This window comes from Somniosus microcephalus, chromosome 19, assembly GCF_052327205.1.
Source record: "Somniosus microcephalus isolate GS21.2 chromosome 19, FLI_Smic_1.0, whole genome shotgun sequence".
In the NCBI taxonomy this organism is placed as follows: Eukaryota; Metazoa; Chordata; class Chondrichthyes; order Squaliformes; family Somniosidae; genus Somniosus; species Somniosus microcephalus.
In genome coordinates this window covers 46,868,077-46,881,489 of record NC_141005.1, presented here as the reverse complement: position 1 = coordinate 46,881,489, position 13,413 = coordinate 46,868,077, and the positions used below count along the sequence as shown (strand labels likewise).

Genomic DNA, 13,413 nt, shown 5'->3' with positions numbered 1-13,413 from the left:
GTAAGGGGAAGGATGGGGGTGGGGGGGTAAGGGGAAGGATGGGGGTGGGGGGGTAAGGGGAAGGATGGGGGTGGGGGGGTAAGGGGAAGGATGGGGGTGGGGGGTAAGGGGAAGGATGGGGGTGGGGGGGTAAGGGGAAGGATGGGGGTGGGGGGGTAAGGGGAAGGATGGGGGTTGGGGGGGGTAAGGGGAAGGATGGGGTGGGGGGTAAGGGGGAAGGGTGGGGGGGGGTAAGGGGGAAGGATGGGGGTGGGGGGGTCAGGGGGGAGGATGGGGGTGGGGGGGTCAGGGGGGAGGATGGGGGTGGGGGGGGTCGGGGGGTCAGGAGGGAGGATGGGGGTAGGGGGGAGGATGGGGGTGGGGGGGGTCAGGGGGGAGGATGGGGGTGGGGGGGTCAGGGGGGAGGATGGGGGTGGGGGGGGTCAGGGGGGAGGATGGGGGTGGGGGGTCAGGGGGGAGGATGGGGGTGGGGGGGTCAGGGGGGAGGATGGGGGTGGGGGAGGATGGGGGTGGGGGGGTCAGGGGGGAGAATTGGGTGGGGGGGCGTCGGGGGAGAATTGGGTGGGGGGGTTCAGGGGGTAGAATTGGGTGGGGGGGTCGGGGGCGAATTGGGTGGGGGGGGTCAGGGGGGAGAATTGGGTGGGGGGGGTCAGGGGGGAGAATGCGGGTGGGGGGGTAAGGGGGGAGGATGGGGTGGGGGGGTAAGGGGGAGGGTGGGGGGATAAGGGGGTAGGATGGGGTGGGGGGATAAGGGGGTAGGATGGGGTGGGGGGATAAGGGGGTAGGATGGGGGTGGGGGGGTAGGATGGGGGTGGGGGGGTAAGGGGTGGGGGGGTAAGGGGGAGGATGGGGGTGGGGGGATAAGGGGGGAGGATGGGGGTGGGGGGGTAAGGGGTGGGGGTTGGGGGGGGTAAGGGGGAGGATGGGGGTGGGGGGATAAGGGGGGAGGATGGGGGTGGGGGGATAAGGGGGGAGGATGGGGGTGGGGGGATAAGGGGGGAGGATGGGGGTGGGGGGATAAGGGGGTAGGATGGGGGTGGGGGGGATAAGGGGGTAGGATGGGGGTGGGGGGGATAAGGGGGTAGGATGGGGGTGGGGGGGATAAGGGGGTAGGATGGGGGTGGGGGGGATAAGGGGGTAGGATGGGGGTGGGGGGGATAAGGGGGTAGGATGGGGGTGGGGGGGTAAGGGGGGAGGATGGGGGTGGGGGGGTAAGGGGGGAGGATGGGGGGTCAGCGGGGAGGATGGGAGTGGGGGGGTCGGGGGGAGGATGGGGGTGGGGGGGTCAGGAGGGAGGATGGGGGTGGGGGGGTCAGGGGGGAGGATGGGGGTGGGGGTGTCAGGGGGGAGGATGGGGGGTGGGGGGGTCAGGGGGGAGGATGGGGGGTGGGGGGGTCAGGGGGGAGGATGGGGGGTGGGGGGTCAGGGGGGAGGATGGGGGCGGGGGGGTGTCAGGGGGGAGGATGGGGGCGGGGGGGTCAGCGGGGAGGATGGGGGCGGGGGGTCAGGGGGGAGGATGGGGGTGGGGGGGTCAGGGGGGAGGATGGGGGTGGGGGGGTCAGGATGGGGTGGGGGGGTCAGGGGGGAGGATGGGGGTGGGGGGGTCAGGGGGGAGGATGGGAGGTGGGGGGGTCAGGGGGGAGGATGGGGGGTGGGGGGGTCAGGGGGGAGGATGGGGGGTGGGGGGGTCAGGATGGGGGTGGGGGGGTCAGGGGGGAGGATGGGGGTGGGGGGGTCAGGGGGGAGGATGGGGGGTGGGGGGTCAGTGGGGAGGATGGGGGTGGGGGGATAAGGGGGGAGGATGGGGTCAGGGGGGAGGATGGGGGTGGGATGGGGTCAGGGGGGAGGATGGGGGTGGGGGGATAAGGGGGTGGGATGGGGTCAGGGGGGAGGATGGGGCGGGGCTTGTCTGCTGCGGACGGGTCTGTAACTCGACCGTTAGCCCAGTGAGACTTTAACCCTGATCATTAACTCGTTTTTTTTTAACCCGGGCCATTAACTGGGTCAGACTTTAACCAGGCTCCGGTTAATCTCGCTCGATCACAAAGGCTCCGGGAAGTTCGGAGCTGCCCCACTGGTCGCTCCTCCATCGGATAAATCTCCAAAATACAGGTAAACATTTTACTGAACACATGAACTTTACTTACAAAGGAAAAATAACACGAAACCTACTGTCGAGCTGCAAATGGATCACCGCCGGGCTGTTTCCTGATTTTTACCGTGTCATGAACAGATTTATTGATTTAACGAAATTCTAGCAGCCAGAACCTGGGCAGTTTTTGAAATGGACGGACTTGGACATTCCATCGCTGGCCCGCGTCCACCGGCCACCGGGAGAATGCTGACCGCTTCATAATGACCGCATGTGTCCGTCTCAGACTCTTGTGCGAGTGATCCTGATCCTGAGCTCGGCTGTGCAGCAGGATGTGGGATTAGACGCCCAATGCTGTAGTCCACCAACAGAAACCTATTCTATTATAAACATTTTTATTTTTAAACTACACCTCAGCCAAAGTTTCATCCTTACTTTTGCACTTTCAGTGCGTGCCCATCACACCTATACCCGTAGTGTGTGCACCCCTTGGTGCCTGCAGCTGACTTTGAAATCAGGATGGCGGGGGGAAACCAGAAATCCGAATGCGGAATAATTAGGGTCTCTGTGACCACTGTCTGCTCCAACATAACAGTATGTGCAGCATAACTGTAGCTCAGGAGTATATTTTCCATCAGTGAAGTTCACACATGAACGTTCATGCTACACTCATCTATGGGCTTAAAACCGAGAGTTAAGGCCTGCCTAAAAACAGAAAGAAAGACTTGCATTTATATAGCGCCTTCCACGACCTCAGGACATCCCAAAGCGCTTTACAGCCGATTAATTACTTTTGAAATGTAGTCACTGTTGTAATGTAGGAAATGCAGCAGCCAATTTGCGCACAGCAAGGTCCCACAAACAGCAGTGTGATAATGACCAGATAATTCTTTTTGTTATGTTGGTTTTGCGGGATATCCCCAGGACACCGGGGATAACTCCCCTTATCTTTGAAATAGTGTCATGGGATCTTTTACGTCCACCTGAGAGAGTAGACGGGGCCTCGGTTTAATGTCTCATCTGAAAGACGGCACCTCCGACAGTGCAGCACTGTACTGGAGTGTCAGCCTGGATTTTTGTGCCCAAGTCTCTGGAATGCTTGAATCCACAATCTTCTGACTCAGAGGCGCGAGTGGTACCCACGGCTGAGACTACAGTGCACAGCAAAATGTAATACTAGTGTGCTGTGTTCATATGCAAACTTTGCTGCTTGCAAGATTTACCCTCAAGTCCAAAGGGATTTGCAGTGATTTTTAAATTATTGTATTATTAATTTAGTTACAGGAAACTTTTGTTTATCCGGAGTGTCAGCCTGGATTTTTGTGCCCAAGTCTCTGGAATGCTTGAATCCACAATCTTCTGACTCAGAGGCGCGAGTGGTACCCACGGCGCTCTATCCACCGGCAAAATTCAGGAGTCAGTTCAGATAAGTTTTTTTTCTTTTCGTTGCTTTTTTGTGGCTCTGCAAGGTCTAGCTGAAGCTGTTGCTTAGCTACAGAGATGCTTGCAAGCTACGCCGACTGTTTTGAAGCAGGGTTTGTTGCTTCACACGGAGCTCAGAAGCTCCGTATGTTTTAACATTAGCGCTGGTTTCTATGGCAGTTTTGATGGGACGGCACCAGCTCGGTCCCGTCAGTGCCGGATACCAGAAAGTTTCCTGTAATATTATTCTCCCTGCTACTTTTTCTCAAGTTTCCCCGCCCCCAAGCCCCAGCCCCAACCCCAACCCCAACCCCATCACAGTGGGTATGGTAGCATAGTGATTATGTTACTGGACTGGTAATCCAGAGGCCTGGACCAATGATCCAGAGACATGAGTTCAAATCTCACCACGGCAGTTGGGGAATTTAAATTCAGTTAATTAAATACATCTGGTATCAGTATTGGTGACAATGAAACCATGTTGTAAAATCCCATTTGGTTCAGTAATGTCCTTTAGGGAGGGAAATCTGCTGTCCTTACCTGGTCTGGCCTATATGTGGCTCCAGACCCACAGCAGTGTGGTTGACTCTTAACTGCCCTCTGAAATGGCCTAGCAAGCCACTCAGTTGTACCAAACCACTACAAAGAAGTATACTAACTCCCTCCCTAACAGCACTGGGGGAGGGGTGTGTACATTCACCATATGGACTGCAGTGGTTCAAGAAGGCGGCACACCATCACCTTCTCACTGGCAATAAATGCCACGGTCTTGCCCACATCACGTGAATGAAAAAAAAAATGGCATGGCCTGGGCAAGAGGGTGGGAAGGTGACCCACTCCCAGGTAATGTTACACAGTAATTGGAAGTGTAGTTGAGTGTCATATCATTTCTGTTCTTTTGAAAACTCCTTTTAAAGGCCTTTGTGCCTCCTACCAGCTGTATGAGATTGCAAACTTCCCATGTGGTCACAAAGCCATGTCTTACCATTGTAGGGAAGAGCACAGAGGAACAACACTATGCATTCTCGACTCTTGAGTTATAATATTGTGCATTCAAGCCCCACTCCAGAGACTTGAGCACAACTCCAGTGCAGTACTGCGCTGTCGGAGGTGCCGTCTTTCGGATGAGACGTTAAACCGAGGCCCCGTCTGCCCCCTCAGGTGGACGTAAAAGATCTCATGGTACTATTTCGAAGAAGAGCAGGGGAGTTTTTCCCAGTGTCCTGCCAATGTTTATCCTTCAACCAACACCTAAAACAGATTATCTGGTCATTATCACATTGCTGTTTGTGGGAGCTTGCTGTGCACAAACTGGCTGCCACATTTCCTACATTGCAATATTGACTACACTTCAAAAGTACTTCATTTGGCTGACACTATAATGCTGTATTTATGGAGTGTAGCATTGTTGGAGGGATTATATTTTGGATAAGATGTTTAATAAGAGCTCATCTGTCTGGTGAGATGGACATAAAAGATCGTATGGCACTACTGGAGGAACATGAGGGCATTCTCCTTGTGTCCTGAGCAACATTCCTTCCTCAGTGAACACCACCAAAGGCAGATTATATGGTCTATTGGACAGGAAATCATATTTGTGTTATTTTAAAATAATTTCAAAGTGACTGTAAATGGCTTTTACACTGCCTCCAAGGTGTGTTGCAGAAGAAATAATAGGATGTAATTTGATGGCTCTAGATGCGTCTAGTGTGTTGTATTTTCCCTTGTCCACTCCCTCCACAGCACTTGTGATTATGGGGGTGGGGGAAGGAGAAGAGGACTACCATATTCTTTGTTGCAACTATATTAATAGTATACACTATGCTGTTTAAATATAATGAGCAAATGAATAAACACCTACTCTTCACTTCTTTAACTCTTATCCAACATGAAGTTAAACTTATACATGTGGCCAAGACAAGCACAATGAAACTCTCAATGTAGCGATGCTGTAGCTTTTTGTTTTTAACCTGTCAATCATCCATCCTCCCTTTGGGGCTGCTTTCTTTGAAATGTTTGTAATAGTTCGTAATTTTGTTTTATTGCTATTGCATTGTATTATTGCTCATTTATATGTTCTTAATTATTTACTAGGCCTCTTAAAAATAAAATGGAGAATTGGATTGTTCGCCATAGTTGAATTGCCTCGCCTGGTATCGAGTACATGGACTACAGCCATATGCCTCCACGAGGCTGTGCTCAGTCCAATTCTTGCACCAGAGGTCGGGGAGGGATGCGTAAGTCTTTCCCTTGCCCTCGCAGCTGAAAAGAGATATATAAAAACACAGGACTATGATTGGATTAGAGAGGTGGAAGAATAAAATAAACAAATTGGGTACAATATTTTTTTTAAAAAGTAAGTCAAACTGATTAATTGATTTTTAATCTTCAATTGACAGGCAATGGCAATGACAGACCAAAAAAGGTTTCATATCTGCACACCACTTCATGAAAGTCTGGCGCTGTCCAAGGTAGCAGGGACAACAGTCTACATCAAACTTGACAATGTGCAGCCAACTGGCTCCTATAAGATAAGAGGAATAGGGCATTTCTGTCAAAAGGTAAGCAGCAAGTAAATATGCAAATTCATTTTTGCTTTATATTAAAGGTACTTGGAATTTATATTCATGTCTGGCATGCAAAAAACACTGTACATCACTTTTTCAGGCCGCAGAGGAAGGCTGCAAACATTTTGTATGCTCTTCAGGTAAGTAATAACTTACTGGTGAGTACTTCATTCTGTGTAATTGCACTGAGGCCTGTTGACATGATCTAAACTAAATTGAGTTCATTCGGATTTAAGAATTTATTTACAATGATGTTGTTGATTAGTGGGATTCAAACTGAATGCCGATGAGCATTTCAATGTTTATTCAGGTTTTGTGGCTCTATAGAAGCCTTAGTTCGGATTCAGCCTGAGAGAATGGGAAGTCTTGAACAAAACCAATTCCACATTTTGCTGCATCACATGTAACATGTAATGGTGACCAGTATATGGAAATAATATACTTAAACCAGACACTAGCTGAAATCCTCATCTACCCAAGTTTGCACTGTAAATGGGGGTGGAGAGGACATCAAAATGAAATGAGTTAATCCAGAGTCCAGTTTACAATAGAACTCTGAAGTGGCGTTAATAGTTAATCTACGTTGATAATCACTATGTGTAAAGCAAATAAATTTGGGAGTGGGGGAAATCCTGATTAGAGAAAAATTCCCTTAGTACAATAATGAATTCAACTTTTAATCTAGAATCAATTCAGCCAGTGTAAATGGGAAAGGGAAAAGTCCTGTAACTGGATACTTCTCTCATCACTAGCACTATATTTTGTTTTTTGACTGTGACTTGGTGTTTCCATGCAGCAGATGCACTGGGGGATGAAATCTTCTCCCTTCAATGCACTTCAATGGACTAATGAAAACAGCAAGATGCTTGAACAAAATTGGTTGTTGCTGAATTACAAGTGTAAATTAATTTCAAGTCACTGCATTCTGGCCCATGAAACCCTGCATAATGGGGCTACTGTTGAGATTTTACTTCTGGGGGGAAATTGACATTAACAGAACAATACATCCAGAAAGCAAGATTTCTGTGATTGAAGAAATATTCTCTCTGTGTTGCCATAATTCTGTTTTTTAAGACAATTCTAGAAATACACTGGCCTTCCCAGATGACTTACTTGGTAAGTGCTCCATGCTACATGATATTGAGTCATACAGACCAGGAAGGTCTTGAGTTCAGTCGCTTGTCCGTTGAATATGAGCAGGCTATTTAGCTGTGGGGAGCATTACAGGCGATCCCATTCCTAGTGTCACCCGACAGGAATCACGAGACTGAGTTGCAGTGAAAATCCAAAGTAATTTTTTCTCTCCTCCCTAAATGGGGCCACTGAGATGAATTAGACGCTGAGAGGCTGTTTCCCTGGCTGGAGAGTCTAGAACTAGGGATCATAGTCCCAGGATAAGGGATCGGCCATTTAGAACTGAGATGAGGAGAAATTTCTTCACTCAGAGGGTTGTGAATCTTTGGAATTCTCTACCCCAGAGGGCTGTGGATGCTCAGTCGTTGAGTATATTCAAGACTAAGATTGATAGATTTTGGGCACTAAGGGAATCAAGGGATATGGGAATAGGGCAGGAAAGTGGGGTTGGTGTACACGTTCAGCCATGATCTTATGGAATGGTGGAGCAGGCTCGAGGGGCCATATGGCCTACTCCTGCTCCTATTTCTTATGTTTAATACTCTGTGGCTGCTCCACCTTTGTCACAAAGATTACAAAGAAATGTAAGGGTGAAGGAGACCATTCCGCTCACCTAACTCTTCCTTTAAGAACACCATAGGTTTCTCTCTGTCTGTGTTCAGTGCCTGCTAATTTGAACTAAATTCTATTTTATTTTGTTGCTTATCTTTTGGTTTTTAATCGCTATAGTTGAGCTATCCCCTCAAGTCCCCAAATCCAATGTCGTTAGTTGTGAATGCGTGGCAACACGTGATTCACCTTAGTAGTAGAAAGTCTTAGTGTGAATGGTACTAGGAATTTAGTGCAGCAACACACTATGCTCCTTCAGGTGGCCGAATGCTTCCCCATTTTACAGAATGGAATAATCTTTAATAGTTTAACGAACAAGAAAGTGGAAAAGGGTACAAAGTTCATACCAGCCATAAGGAAATTGGCTGATGTCTTTAAGAGATGGTGAGAATAATTTTATTTCCTCACCTGAAGGTGCTGACTCTTGCTGGGTTACAGTCCAAGTGAACTTTAGCCAGTTTTTGAAAATTTGTTCTTGGGATGTGACTGCTGGTAGCAATGTATTTATAGCACATCCTTAGTTGCCCATGAAAGGTGGTGGCAGGTTGCCTTCTTAAACTGCTGCAGTCCTTGTGGGGATGATGCTTCCACGATGCCGTTGGGTAGGGAATTCCAGCGATGATGAAGGAATAGTGGCAATATATGTCCAAGTCAGGATGGTGTGTGGCTCAGAGGGGGTGACATTGCTGCTCCTGCCCTTTATTGCTGGTGGAGGTTGCGGAGATAGAGATGCTGTTGGAGTAATTGTAGCACCCCTACTGCCGACCCAGCTAACCAAGCAGAGACTGGGGGAGGGGCGGGGGGGTGGGTGGTGGGGGTCAAACCTGGTAGGTATGGCTTAGTTCCACACTGGGCAAGAGCATTTAGCAGCTAAGCCATCAGGGAAGCCAATTTTTTTTTTTCCAAATGATCACATCCTACTGACTTGTTGGGCACCAACAAATGTAATTCATAGTGAAAAGCTTTTATGAACTCTATGCAGGAAATGCCAAAAATGTGCCAACTTGCTGTAGTAGCTGTAGGTGTCTTGACCTTACAGGAGGGAATGCTGGCTTGGCTGCTGCCTTTGCTGCTCGGAAGCTCCAGATTCCTGCCACTATTCTGGTTCCCAGTAGCACACCAGCGTTTACCATTCAGAAGTTGAGAGATCATGGAGCCTTTGTGGAAGTGGTTGGTAAGGTAGGTCCTAGTCAGAACATCTTGTGAGGCTCCATCGATTGTGTGTCGGGAGTTGGGTGGGGGTGGGTGGGGCAACGATGAGGTTGTTTAGCAGGCATGCGCTGCCTAATTTAAATATAAACATTAGGTCACGTGCTGAATGTCACACCTTTGCACAAGGTCTTTTATTTCAATTAAATTTTTGCCATTTTCACAAAATCGGGGCCAGTGTGTAAATATTGTACATGGTGGGGATACTGCTATGTATGGATCCTGCATTTTCAAACACAAGCCCCAGAAGCATTGAGCTTGTTGCATAAGTAAAATGATGTGTGCAGAATCTAATGCCAAAATGTGTTTGTGTCAAATCGAGAACAAACTTGGTGAGGAGGAATAGATGCCCCTCCTCTTGACGTGCATCAAAAATATTTGGCTGAGTGAAGGTAGATTGTGTGTGTATGAAAATATCTCCAAGCGTGGCCAGGTACCTTTTCTTTTTATGGTAATAAAAGCACTTCAGAATATCTGAATGCAAAAATAACTTACTGAAAGATGAATGAATTGAATATGTAATTTGATCATTCTCTGCAGACGTTGGAACAGACAGTGTTGTTTTTATTGTTCCGTACATTGCTCTTGGTAGTTTAGCTCAACAGCTGTGCCAGCAGTCTGAGGCATTTCAAAAACACTCTAAAGTTAGTGGCTCGAAACAGCCAGCTCAGATTCAATGAGTCTGCTGTTAAACCTGCTGAGACCTGCTGTTAGCCACAATTCCAATTCAGACGATGCTCAGCATTGGTTCGCAAGAGCCCAGCCCACTGTATTCATTGGGTTTTGCTGTCTTTGCCTATCCATTTGGTTAGCTTTGAATTTTCTGGCTCATTGAACTGAATGAACTTTACATGTCACTCAAAGTTTTGCCTGATTGAGGCAGATATTAACCATATACAGTTCTGTTCCCCAGATATTATACAAGCGAAATGTTATGCGAATGAGGATCATTTGCTACAGTAGAATAAAAATGAATGTAAAAGTGACATTTAGGTAGAAATGGACACGGGGAAAGTGTTGACAAGAAGAAAAAGGTTTGCTAAAAAGCAAATGAGAACATATTGACTGTCACTCTCTTTCATTTGCTTCAATTTATTTTTAGTAAAGCCTGCAACGAAGCAGTACTGAGTCATCCCTGTCCATCTGTTTGTCACTGTGTTTGAAATAGGTTCAAATAACTCGCCTATTTAGCAAAGAATTGGCTTAAAGCTTGCCTCGGTGGGGAATGCAATATCCCTGTCTGTCTTGATTTTGGCTGTTCTCTGTCATTGATAGCACAGTAGCTGTAAGAGCAGTTAGTAGAGGCTGTTTTTGTGACATCCCAATACTGTCTGGGTTAATAAGCAGATCTACAGGTCACCAGCATAGACCTGATGGCGAGAGAAGAGAGCGAGAATGAGGGGAAGAAAGGAGCATCACCTGGAGCAAGCCTGTTCAATCCAGAGTTAGATTTTTGAAATTTTAAAATATTTAACTCCAAATTTGAAACACTAATATAGACAGTGTGAGCACACAGAAACTGTCACGTACATATATAACGTGTATGTAATTGAGAGCATTTAGACAGCCAAATAAGAAAAAATTGAATTGCATGTCATGGTGGATTTTACGAGTCCTTGCATGGCAAAGTACCACACACGCCCTGAGTGCGCATCGCACAATCTTGGGCCTGCTGCTCACAGTTTTCCAGTGCATGCTTGCTCCGTATGAGGATCAGAAAATCCACCCTAAAGTATCATCTCTTGTTTTATAAAGTTAAACCCCTTCAGGAAAATATTGTCACATCTAAGTTCTGGCATCCAAAATACAAAGATGTTAATGGTCAAATTATTTGAAGTGCTCCTTGGCTCCTGGTACCACACAGTTTTGTGAGTCACAATTTTGACTTTCATTTCTGGTTGCCAGACCCTCCCTGATGGATTGGGAAGGCCCGTGGAGTATGAAACTCTTATTAATGGCCCGAATACGAGTGGTTACCTTGCTGCCGTGGCTCTGCTGCCTTTGGTATCTTCTTCTTAGGCAGTCCCTCGGAACCGAGGATGACTTGCTTCCACATTAAAAATGAGTTTGCAGGTGACTGATGAGTCCAATGCGGGGCCTAGAGTCTCTGTCACAGGTGGGGCAGACGGTGGTTGAAGGGGCGGGTGGGTGGGGTGCTTGGGTTGACGTGTCGCTCCTTGCGCTGCCTGCGCTTGGCTTCCGCTTGCTCCCGGCGAAGAGACTCGAGGTGTTCAGCGCCTTCCCGGATGCTTCTCCTTTGCTATGGGCCTGGGCCCCTCGACCTGGCCGCCCCCCCCCCCCCCCCCTCGACCTGGCTCCTAGTGCCACTGGAGGCGGTTGCTCCACCTCATTTAAACTCCAGTACTGTCAACTACTTTGGCAGAAGTGCTGTGAAATACATCAGTGCTTTCAGATGAAATGAGTCAAGTTCAAGGTCAAGGTCAAGTTTTAACCCTTTCACTGCGACTCCTCGTCCCTGCCATCTGTGGCTTTTCTCCATGCTGCAGACGTGTCATTGCCTTGAAACCAACAGAACAGGCCGCTTATTTGCATATCAATGGCCCTCATTTCCATGACAACAGATCGTATTTACATAAAGGACCTCTCATTTATTTGCAAACTGGCACATTTAGTTGTAAGTGAATTATGTCCTGAGTAATGACAGCATTAAAGCACATAATAAACCATGGACTAAATCTAACTTTCGTTCCATGTTGCTCCCTATGTAGGATATCATTTTCTGAGTGTTTAACATTGTTGAAAGCAATCATTTTAGTTACACATTATCACTGACAAGCATGGTGGTTCCTAAAGCTGCCATCCGTGGCAACTTTTACATGACAAAAATCTGCAGAGGAGATGGAAGGCAGTGGGGAACAAAGCCAATCTGTGTTTATCTGTGCTAAAATAATGTTTGGCAAAGGGCGAAGAACCCAGTTGTCTCGGAGCCACAGTCACTGAGCCAGGTAGTCGAGGAGGCCACAGAGCAATTGATTATTTGGTGATGCGCAGCTGGAATCTGACCATGTCTGCCAGTGTTTGCGAGGCACTCCAGTCTCAATTTGGACTGCACAGCCCGGGGAGAGGACAGTGTTTGTTTGGCAGCAGCCTTGTCAAATGAGGATAATTCTGCTAATCAGGATTTGCAACCAAGACCTGCTCCTGAAAAAGCTGAATGGTTGGCAGTATTTTAAAAGTGCCAGTTAATGTGCATGTACTAATGCTGTTTACATTTTTATTCGCCCCACCTTTCTCAAAGGCGTTGCCTTCTGCTGGGTTACAGTTGCACGAGTATTGGCAGCTCTTTGTTACTTTACCCTAGCAGACATTTTTTATACACCAGCCTGGCAAGTGAGCACAAGCAGACTCTTCGCCCATGGGGGCAACATAGCCGAACCCGATTTCATTCTCCCCCAATATCCCCACATGCACACTTCAAAACGTAGTAATGTCTGCAGTGAGAAAAGCCCATCTGGCCACCAAACCCACTCCATTCCGAGTCCATGTCGTGACCGTGCCATTATTATGGTGGTCAGCTGTTTTACTTTAAAATGGTGGGGAAGCAGAACTCTGGTTGAAATAAAGCAAACACTGACTTTGGCTCCAAAGTCTGTTGCTGTTTGCTTCTAAGGAATTGTGTTATGGTGTCCATCCCTTTCACTACCGTAGTTGAAGGAGGAATAAAATAACTTGTGTCCAGTCACTGCTTGTTTGACTAACATGGAATTTGGAAGGTGTGGGGAGACATAACTGAACCTCAGTTTTGATTAGAACTGAAGAGGAGTTTGGCTTTAGTGATTAAGTTTTATCAAAAGGATCAATTTACGGACTGATGTTTACTAAAAACTTCACTTTGACTCAGAAGTGATACCATGATGGAGGACTGGGTATTGCAGTAGGTAGGCACACGCAACTTTCACTTCTGGGGCCTTGGGCACACAACCTTCTGACTCGGAGGTGCGAGTGCTACCACTGAACCAAGGCTGCCACCTTAAAATCATCACACAACACAATCATTAAAAACATGTAAAGTACACAAACATTTTGGTTCCAGGAACAGACATGGGGAGCTAATATTTGTGCTTTCAGTTGCACTTGATGGATTGCCTCCAGTCTGGCGGTGGCAATCTATTATGCTCTATTGATGATTAATGTCAACTTTTCATATTTCATTTTGGGTGTTGACTGCTCTAACATAGGTGGTGCGGACTCTCTCCTTGATTTGATTATTCCATGGTAAGAAAGGGACCTCAACTACAAACAAATTGGAAAAACTGCTAAGTTGCAGAACAGGCTCTGTGCCTCAAACACAAACAGGCCAATAGTCCACATTATACATCACAGCAGTGCACTGCACTGCACTAAATCCTAAATATGTGA

At 47.7% G+C, this 13,413-nt stretch overlaps 1 protein-coding gene across 2 annotated transcripts in view; it reads left to right on the top strand.

The window, feature by feature from the left end:
- Window positions 1-1,913: 1,913 nt before the first annotated feature.
- The window catches only part of sdsl (serine dehydratase-like), a 36,343-nt gene continuing 24,843 nt past the window's right edge, over window positions 1,914-13,413 (top strand). Inside the window, exons 1-4 of one of the 2 annotated variants that reach the window (XM_085961761.1) lie at window positions 1,914-2,112; window positions 5,914-6,075; window positions 6,182-6,221; window positions 8,864-9,003. In XM_085961761.1, coding sequence (XP_085817887.1) covers window positions 5,917-6,075; window positions 6,182-6,221; window positions 8,864-9,003 — 339 coding nt within the window. In that variant the 5' untranslated portion in view covers window positions 1,914-2,112; window positions 5,914-5,916. The remainder of the gene's footprint in view (window positions 2,113-5,913; window positions 6,076-6,181; window positions 6,222-8,863; window positions 9,004-13,413) is intronic. The other variant, XM_085961762.1, reaches the window with a different exon arrangement.